General features: G+C 30.5%; 1 protein-coding gene across 1 annotated transcript; it reads left to right on the top strand.

Moving 5' to 3' along the window:
* Window positions 1-408: 408 nt before the first annotated feature.
* Window positions 409-10324, top strand: LOC132739001 (homeobox protein EMX2-like). Its single transcript, XM_060726640.1, has 3 exons — window positions 409-1289; window positions 3891-4063; window positions 9849-10324. The coding sequence occupies exons 1-3, from the start codon at window positions 632-634 to the stop codon at window positions 10038-10040; spliced, it is 1023 nt and encodes a 340-aa protein (XP_060582623.1). The 5' UTR covers window positions 409-631; the 3' UTR covers window positions 10041-10324.
* Window positions 10325-11083: the final 759 nt, after the last annotated feature.

Raw genomic sequence — 11083 nt, 5'->3', positions numbered from 1 at the left:
GTCAATTTGAAAATTGCAGAGCATAATATTAAATCATGACATTTACAATTTTATTGGGGCACTTTTATTACACTATACTAATCTTTAATGATAAAATAATTTTACTCCAAATGGGTGATTATTAAAAATCCGCCTCCCTAATAATTCAAGTCTTGATCTTTCACAGATAATGTTTTATCAGATCCCGCAGGGAAGATCGTTCTTTTCAACAGCAAAAGAGACCACAAAAAGACCATAATACTGCTATCCGATGTTATCTGTGCGCGGGACCAATCATTAAATACCTTAAACAATTATTTCTAAAGCACGCCCCTTTCCCCGCCCACCACGATTCCTATTGGCAGAAGAATCAATATGGAATATAGGTGATAGAAAGAATACATTTTAACAGACAAAATGAAAGATTTTGTTACATTAGCTATTGCAAAACTATTCTAAGTGGTTCTAGAGTTTCTAATCTTTCTTTAATCGTGCAAGAACGAAAATATGGCAGAATAAGTTAAATCTCGTCTGTGGACAAGATTCTATGAAAATTCTTACATTTTATTCTTTTATTATCAGCCTACTTGTATTTTACTTTGTGTTTATACGAAAAAAGTGCAGTTCTGTATAGTGGATTTTGATTAAAACAATGACGGCAACAAGTGAAGGTGGGCAGCCCCGTCGGTCAAAGGGGTTTACTATAGACTCAATTATTGGAACCGATAGTGAAAGACAGACCGACAAACGATCGAAAACCCCGGATTCGGTAAACGAATGTAGAAGTGCAAAAATAGCAAAAGTATCGCATAGTAAAAGTGACTTTGACGTCGATATAGAGCGAAATAGTTTAGAAAAAGAACATCGTCATGAAAATATACATTCGCGGAAACATTTACCGCACGAGATATTACGGACTAAAGATTCACCCAGTGATTTAGACAATTCTATTCTACACAGGACTTCTACAACATTACATAGAGACTCTTTGAGAGATTTTAATTTATCTAGTGCTAATATCCGAGAAGGTGTTCGGACAGTTTCCTCGCCGGAAACACTAAGACAACTTCATGAAAATTTAATACACAGTGCTGGGGTGAGTCCCGGTGGTGCCGTGCATCTGGGCCAATTAGAGGCTCACAGACAATTTAGGCATCCACTGGCATCCATGAACATGGGCGGGTACCCTCCACAGATGCCGGTCGGGCCTCAGATGCACCCTATGCTTCTAAATGGAGGGCGTGACCTCCGACATATGTACCCCTACATTACAGACAGATATCCAGGATGTTTCCTGCCCAGATACGGTAGTAAGTATAATTCAGAATAATTTCAGAAAAAAGATGCTTGGTCGTTTTTTGTTTGTTTTCATGATGACTTACAACTTACAACTACTTACAATAATTCTTAAAAGAAAGTAAATTAGTTTTGTGGAAGCGTTGTTGAAGACCGGGTCATGGAACATTATTATGTGTTAGTTTTATCATTTATGTTCATATACATGTTCAACAAACAATTTTGTCTCTCACACATTCATGTACATATATATATATATAAAATGCATACATGTACATGTATGTATCATTGACAAAAAGCAATAAATGGAAGCTTACATTATGCGGTTTTCGGGTTGATTTAATAGTTAACGAGGTAAAATTTATGGCCATATTATAACCATAACACATTCCTAGTTCTTGTTCTGGTTAAAGCGACAAGAAATTATCCACGCCATTTCACAGATAATATCTCCCGTTTCTCATACAATGAAAGTCGTTATGTGAAAACTTAACAATATAAAGGAATAGACGAACAGGCGGACGGACAAACATTTTTTCACTGAGTTCATTATTTAAAATATTCGTTAATGGTTGAAACAATAATTAGAATTTCAACATGTATATGCATTAAATTACTTAAAAAAATGTATAAGTGATAATATTTTTTCTGAAAAATAACAATTTTAAATAAGTTCATAATAAATAATCTTAAAAATAATATGAAGCAATTATTTGGTGTATTATACTGTAGCATGTACGAACTTATTAAATTTTATGTGCAAATAAATGATAAACTGCAGGTACATTATATTTCATAATTTTAAATAGATAAAAAGTCATTGTGGCTGATAACAAAAAATTAAATTTAATTTAGGAAATCTACAAATCAACGCATATAACCGTCAATATACATGTGCTCTCAATAGACCGCGCGTTTTTAGATATAATCACTTCCAAGACTTTGTTATACAATTCATTTTAATGTGTTTTTTTCCTTCAATTTAATGTCTTTTCTGTTGTCATTTTATTGAGGATATGATAATAGACATACTTCATGTTCTGAATGGAAAGTTATTAAAACACAATATACATGTGCAGGGAAACATCTGGGAAATAAGGCACCTGTCATATACATAAGGTTGTCTTTTTATTAAGAGACACTATAAAAACCCATGTCCTAACAATGCCATCAACACATCAAAGAGTTGCCGGCATTGTTTAACCCCTTATATGCATGATGATAGCGCATAGAGGCCGAATCAAATGCTTCAAAACCATCCATTCTTCTTAACAATCCATATTTTCGTAGATGACAAAAACCCAACAGTAATATGGTATGATAACACACAATACAGTTATATAGGAATATCGCAGTTAATGCCGCATGTTTTATTACCTAATGTGTTAGTCTAAGGCGTTATCTACATATTTGATCTATATTTGTAATCTTAATGGTGACTTTTTGCACCTTTCTATGTGCATGAAATACGCGTGCGCATTCATATAGTATCATTAGTCTTCATTTGATCTTTGATTTTGGTAATTAACCTAGATTTTCTGATTTCGTGCATTGATTAATATTCCGTCTTTTGAAGTCTTTCATTGTCTTAAATGGGCAACAGTCTTCTTCAATACTATGTTAACAGGGACATTAATCTTTTACTAATTAGCAAAGATAATCAGTAATTAGTAATGTTATAACCTAAACATGTCGGTGCCACACAAAAACGACGTTTTTTGCCTATACGTCCTTCAAAATATCTAATAAACTGTAATTTTAAGCGAACTGTTTTTTTAGATCTTAGTTTAACATTGTCGCAAAACGAAATAACTTGCATTGAAACGAGGCTCTTCTTTGTAATATTAGAATATTCCAAGGTCCCAGAAGCAAATCTAGCTTAAAATATATTTTTTTTAAATTTCAAACAATACTACATTATCTGTTCTATATTCATATTAATTTATTAAAAAAATATAATATGGTTCTTATGAAATTCAACAAATTGTTAAAGGACCTATTACCTATCCTATTATATCTACAAGTAATTGAAATTAGTCCCCATAGGGATGGAGGTAATGGACATTTTTTGGCAAAATTATACAAACCCAACGTATTAACAGTGAAATCCTAGATTATTTCATTTTAAATTTTTACATGTACATATCATCATGTGTCATAAAGATGTTTTATAGTTAACAATTTACAGAAATATTGAGTATATTTTATCAAAATATAAAAGAAAGCTAAACAAAACAATCAAGAATGCTACGAAAATTATTGTTGCATTTGTTTAATGTTGCTTGATTTCCAAATATTGTTCATTTCTCCATCCATATGGAGACCGATTTCAATATAAATAAACTTAAAGATACATTTTATTTTAGAAACAATACTGTTTATACATTTTATCAATGTGATTCAGTTTTTGGCAAAAGAAATCCCAGTAGTTTTTAATGAACCATATTCATGGAGGGGGTAAAACAATTATGCCGAGTTCATTCAACAATAATGTTTGTTGTCGTGATCTGAATAAAATTCAACAAATTACTCATAAAAAGTTATTGAATTTGCTTAATCTTTGACATAGATAACACATATTTTATTTAACCTTTATTTTTCTTCTGACTTTACAGTGGGTGGTATGCCTGGACTGTTTTTCCAACCATACAGAAAACCAAAGCGAATACGTACCGCATTCTCCCCAAGTCAGCTGCTTCAGTTAGAGAAATCATTTGAGAAAAGTCATTATGTAGTTGGTCAGGAGAGAAAAGATCTGGCCAATGAACTTCAACTTACAGAAACGCAGGTAAATATAATTAGTATATTTAGATCATGTTCAGTTTGATAATAAAAAAAATCCAAATAAAACAACAGTTCTTGTAAAAATATCTTTTTATAGCACGGCGATTATCGTTCTTTTAAAGACAAGTCAATAAAAACACACATTTTATAAACAAGCAAATAATGATACGTAAAACAACAACAAACAACAGCATCAACAATAACAACAACAAAACAACAACAATCAATTGTTCTATCTTATTACAATAAGAATCATTTTAAAGTCTAAAGTTCTAATGAGAAAGCGTTTTTAAATAACATGCACGTGAACGAAATATGTCGTTCTAATAAATTCAATGGTACAAATAACAGTAAACATTCCAAAACGTACAACATTCTAATAAGCGCACCATTTGTTCTCGTTACACAGTTTTAATAGGTTTTAACCAATCCATTACTTTCATGTTATCATATATTACCAAGCTTTGACTCGTAACATTGTGTTTAAAATACATCTGGATATCTTAGCACAAATGATCGTAATTCTTATTGTGATAAAAATACCAAACAGCAGGCTGCTCGCACTCCTCCCTGAACATTTGTAAAATATATATCAGAAAAGAACAGAACAGAACAGAAACTTAATTTCAGACTTGTACAAAATACATCGTCATACACAATACAAACAATCAAATCTATTTAAATATAAGTCACATTACATACAAATGTTAGCAAAGCACATGTTTTTATTACTTAATCTATAATGCCCTTTACACAAATCATATCAAAATATTAGCAAATCAAAATGTAATATATATTTCTTTTAAGTTAAACATTATGCAATCTACGCTATGTTACACAGAGGATTAATCGTGAATTTAACGATATCACATACTGGTGCCTGTAAAAGTTAAAAAATATAAAATTAACGGAAACGTTGAGTTATTTAGATCTGGTACATTTCATCACAAAATAAGAATAATTGTATAAAGGGATTTATACAAATAGTACATCATCATATACAGATATATAAACAATTTACAGTATCAAATTTAACGTCGCAATGAGTTAACAATATGTCTTAATAAGTATCACAACTTCCTGATTATAAAAAATACAATAAGTGATACGTTATTGTAGTTGTAGAAAAAGAGATAGTGCAAATTTGATATAAAAGCTAGTTTTTTTTTGAAAATGAAATAGATGGATATTTTTAATAGATCTAAATCTTAAATGAACAGTAAACAAACATTTATGGAAAAAAATCTCAAGCATGTATCTAAGATAACAGAAAAAAGTGTCCACTGCATTTACAAGATCAATGAAATGATCTTCATAATAAACACGTATCGACGTATCGTAATTCTTGCAATTGTACGTACTTGTTGTGATATTGGTTAAATCTGGCATAAAAGTGTTATTTGCTTTTGTTTGTTATATTTGTACACAAATTCAATGAATAAACGATACCCGATATTACCTGGGGCTCAGATAGATGCATGTTTTTAAATACATAAATAAAATATCTATTACATTTGTCGTTGAAATTCAATAATTTTATTTTTTCTGAAAATGACAAGGGATAATAATTGAAACAATATGCATACGGTTTGAAAAAAAATGACAGAAGAGGTAAATATTCTAGAAATAAAAATAATTCTAAATGGTGATTTTTTTAAAAACTTTTCAACGTAGTTGTTTCCCCTTGAAATTCTAATGTCTGATTTAAATAAAATATTTAATTTGAGAATGTCATGTTATAACAGATTAATTGAACAACTTAGGGGGATAATAAGTGTAATAGTATTTCAACATGTTTTAAAAGATTTACTGTCAAAAACATATTACCATACGTTACTTGTTAAATTGTGCATGAAAAATTACAAAGTTATTTGTAACTATTACGATTTATACAGAATCATACTGTATAGATATTGGACAGTAATTGTTGTTAATGAGTCAGTAGGTATTTAGTAGAAATTTATATGTTAAAGAAAATCATGATTAATTTGCCGAAATAACTGATTTAGACGCGATAACCTCACCGAAAACATGTAAAAATTGCGTGATTTACAGATATACTGACACCGTCTACAAGTGTTAAATTACCGACAAGTTTGTAAATTGGGGAAAAGAAAAAAAAAACAACGTTAGAAAAACCACAATTTCTTTTTTTCCCATGTATTTCTTATTTTACTTTTACATATACATTTAGTAATACTGAAACAATAAATCAATAATTTAATTAATGAATTTGGTTTCATAACATTTTATAAAATTTAATGAAATTAATAACTACAGATTTATTTACGTTAGATTTATCATGTAATGAAAGATGTTTATGTTTTACCTGTTGAGTTAATGAAGAATAATGAAATTTACCAGAAAATAACATAACCTAACTTTAAAACGGATGGGATCATCGGGTGCCTATTCGATGTAAAAGTAAGAATGAACGACCCGCGCGACAATGGTTTCTAAATTACAAAGTAATTATTTTTTATTACAAAATCTGATATGGTGATAGCGTTCTTTATACACGACGATGAAACCCTGTGCAGCCATTATTTCTGTTAGAAAACACCCCCTGTGACCTACAAAATAATAAATCATTTTAAAAGGGTGGATCGAGTGTGCAGTAATTCGTCTAAATTGAGTCATATACTGGAAATCTTTTCAACTCTGGTGTTTAAATACCATTTTTGATTTTATCAATTATGTAATATATGGTTCTCTTTTTGATGAATGCCCTTTAGCCGATAAAATTAATGTTTTGTGTAGTGGTTTTTAATTCAGGCTTGATGATTTCAGATCAATCCCTTGAAAAAAAGTAGTCCTGTATTTTTATATAATTGAACCTGTAGTAGTGATATCTAATTAATTGTAAATAATTATGATCACATATCACTGATACTGGCTTCAAAGGGACGCTTGCGAACGACATACACAATTTCTTTTGTCTGAATTTTTTTAAACAGTCAATTAACAGACGAAATAAATATAGGATTTCAGTTTTAGAAATCGACCTAAGATTAATTTTGTGTGTGTGTTAAATAGTTGATAAATCATTCCAAGACAAAATATTTCAAAATGGTTGTGCCAATCAATTTTTCTTAATTGACACACACGCGGCTTGTATCTAATTAAATGATTAAGCAATATTTAAATCTTCTAATTGGCACATGTATATGTCATTTATAATTTATATCTGGCACCAAATAGGTTCTACTTAATGTCGGACTTAATGTCGGACTGGCAAAACACGGTATAAAGAATCAAATTTTATATTAGAAATACTTTAATGCATACTGAAGATGGTATAAAGTGTCTCTGATAATGTTAAATGCTGATAAAATCTATCACCATTGTGGTATTGTTAAACCAAAATGTACAGAAGATAGCATAGTTGTTGTTACTAATGATGGCAATAATGATGTTGTTGCTGCTACTGTTGCACATTGTGATAATGTTGGTGGTAATGATAATAATGATGATAATTATTATTATTTTCACAAAATATTGTTAAAAAAAGCACAACACAAAATGATTTTCCATTTTGAAAATACTATGTCTAATGTTAGAATATACAATCAAATTACATGCAGCAGACCGGAATAATTGACTTTCAAAAAACGTAAGTCACAGATAACTTTTGGAAAGTAGCTATTGATTGTTCATCCAGAGTATCAAACAGTCGGATATTCTCTTCACCAGACTGTAATTGTACATTATAAAAAATATGATATTGCTATAAGATAACTTTTTTCACAGTTTCTTAAACATTTAAACAAACACTGATCATGGTGCCCTTTAGTATATCAATTTCAAACACGGAAAATGAGCCTTGATAAAAACAAACAGCATATAATGCATTCATAGCAAATTTCTAATTTGATCTTTTGAGTAAATTATCCGATAATGATATCAATTTCATAAAGCACAGTTGTTGTGTCTATAGTGGCAGCTGACAAATTGAGTGTAAGTACCCAATCGATGCAGAATAACACGCGCCGAGTGTCCAACTTAATTTTCTCTGAATAGCATGACAGCGGCAATTCTTTTATTTTATCAAATATTGGGCTGATACTGAGGGAGATTTAGACCTCCAACCAGCCAGTATATCGCATTAGCAATACTAAGCCAATTAAGAATCAATCAAGTTTTGCCATTATCACAACTTTATAGACACTCTTGTTGGTCTGCTCTTGGTCTTTAAAAGCAGAACTCCGCCCCGGGGCTCGTAATAATTACAGTTTAATTCCAGTCCGATAGCTAATAAAGACAGCAATTTAAGCGGGGAAATCAACGCTAATTTGCCGGTCACGGTTGTTAAAATCTTCAAGAGGTTTCCAGCGACCCCTGACGCGGTTTTGATACAGGACGTTTGCACGTTCGCCTCGTGGGATCGCAGATCCAACCGATATCCGTTTACTTCCGATTGAATTCTTTAAACATTTGTGAAAATTGCCTTTCACTGTATCAATTGTGTTCCAGTATTGTTACTTTGAGCAAAGAAATTAGATTTTGATTTCAAATTCCTTTGCTGTAGTGTTGCCCCTCCCTATGGAATTAATTATCCGCCTTTTGCATATAAAACCCGACCACCGGCCCAGAATGTATATATTGCTCTGTTCTATTGATCATGTGATCTAGACTGGACAACAAATTTAAACAATTACTCTTTTTTGTGTTTAATAACGTCAGGGGAAAGGGTATAAATTGTAATCAAAAACAATAATTGTAAGTTATCTGTTATGGGATATATGCTTCGTTTGCCAGAAGCGGGGCCATCTGTAATCGGTGACCTTAGCTTTTCAAAAATAGTTATGCATCTCTTTAAAACTGACGGGTTTTATCTAAACAACCATAACTCCCTGCTAATTAGTGCTTTACAAATATATTGTTTCAAGTATGCAATTTGATAATAACTCAGTCATATCTCTCGGCTGCACGGTGTATGGTTAATGTTTTGTTTGAATTACGAGATTGCATTAGGAGATCTTTGTATACTAATTAACCAAACTGTTTCATCATAAAGGAAACGCAAGATAGAAAATAAAGCAAAAGTAATTAAACTGAATACGTTCTCTTTTAAAGCTTCCAGGTGTATCAATAATTTCAATATCCACATAGAAATATTGCTTATCCTTTGTGAAATTATTTGCCGTGTAAAAAAGGTATAAAACATTTAAGAAAACAGAACGGGAAACATTCTAAATACTGACAGTTTTGGCTTTAATAAGTTATTTGGGTTAATTTTGTAGGTGCATGCATATACATGTATAGTGTATATAACATAACATGCTTTATATGAGCGGAAACAAATGATGTCATTTGTGTTTGTAAAGTTATAACCAGTACATTGCAAGTTTTACAAATACACTTATACAAACTTTTCTGGATCAAAATTCATCTAAAAGAAAACTTATAAACATTATACATGTAAATTGTCATAAACGTGTTGTCTTTCACCAAAACTAATCAAACACAGGCACTGGTATATGTTGAACATTTTATGGAACTCAAAAAGAATAATGGATCCTTTGAATAAAAATAATATTCTTTTCATAATAGACATGTACATTGTAAGGCATACAAATAATACACACCATGCTATTCATATGTGTGTTTGTTAATACAAAACATACATGGATATAACAAGATTCCTCAAGTATAAATGATCTAAATTTAACTACCTTAACTAATTGGAGGTAGGGGCATTAAATTTAAACAGAGTATAATATATGATATAAATGAACTTAATTCAAAACTAAATATACTCAATCTTGCATATATTTTGTCTATTTCAGGTAAAAGTATGGTTTCAAAACAGAAGAACAAAATACAAAAGAACAAAATCAGAACAAGATGGCGGGACATCGGGTGATGGTCAGTTTGATGAATCTAAATCTGAAAGTGATATAAGTGACATTGACGATATTGATGACGTAGGCGATGAATACAGTGCGCATGCGTATCACCATGTTATACAAACGTGCTAAAGGTGACAGAATTGACAAAATATACTATATAACGTGCAATTTCTTTGTGATCTACTCAGTCTGTATCATTTTATTTTTTTAGACCACTACTACCTTTCATATTAAACACAATTTGATTTTTTGTACGGTGAACTATTTTCTCTCTCTTCATTGTTATGTAATATGGTTTATTAGCAGACTCTTATATACTTCCCTCATACTGTATTCTAAATAATTAGAATAGATAAACTAGAACTATCACACCCACCTCTAGAAACATATGAATACTTCAAATATTCTAAAAAGGTCCTCTCTCCAACTGCAAGTACGTACTTTATTTCAAAGAGATAAAATGATTATAAATATCATTACGAATTGATATATTTCATGAAGTTGGATTCTAAATTTTGATATACAATATGTTTCTGCAATATAATAAAATACGGGTGTGTAAAATTTAAAGAAGACAAGAATATTGTCTTCACAATTTGTGTATTGAATTACATCATCCATCAATTATACCATTATCGCTGTATTGTAAAAATGTGTTATAATTTGTATGTATTAAAGTGCTTTCTTTTAAATTTAGAATTTATTTAAAAGATAAATAAAGAATATGAAATACATTTCTTAAATTTTGTTGTCTATTGTGAGGTAGAAATTGTTCAAAGGGAACAATTACATGCATCTGAATTCTGAGTCAAATGTTCTCATCTCGGCCTTTTGAGTAAAATTAATATGTAGTTCGGTGATAGATGCTAATGTAGAATTATGCAAGAAATCTCAGATTGTACATAGAAATGTATTCGTTTTAACTTCCAAATACTGAGATACTTATACATACAGAAGTAAAACATAATATATTTTCGAGTATATACATTAATATTCAGTTACAGATTAATTTCAAGAACAGATAATTCGAACCCCAGTACTTCGCTTACAATATGTCTGTTATTATATTCTCTAAGATCATGCACGGTTTAGATAAATTCTGTTATGTAATTTTCCAATCTGCTATATGTTTATAATTATGTAACCATAGCTAACACCTCTACCAAAGCAAA

The sequence above is a fragment of the Ruditapes philippinarum genome, unplaced genomic scaffold, assembly GCF_026571515.1.
Source record: "Ruditapes philippinarum isolate M1 unplaced genomic scaffold, ASM2657151v2 ctg565_1_1_1_1, whole genome shotgun sequence".
NCBI lineage: Eukaryota > Metazoa > Mollusca > Bivalvia > Venerida > Veneridae > Ruditapes > Ruditapes philippinarum.
Note: the sequence above shows the minus strand (reverse complement) of the source record. Positions and strands in the feature narration are given on the sequence as shown.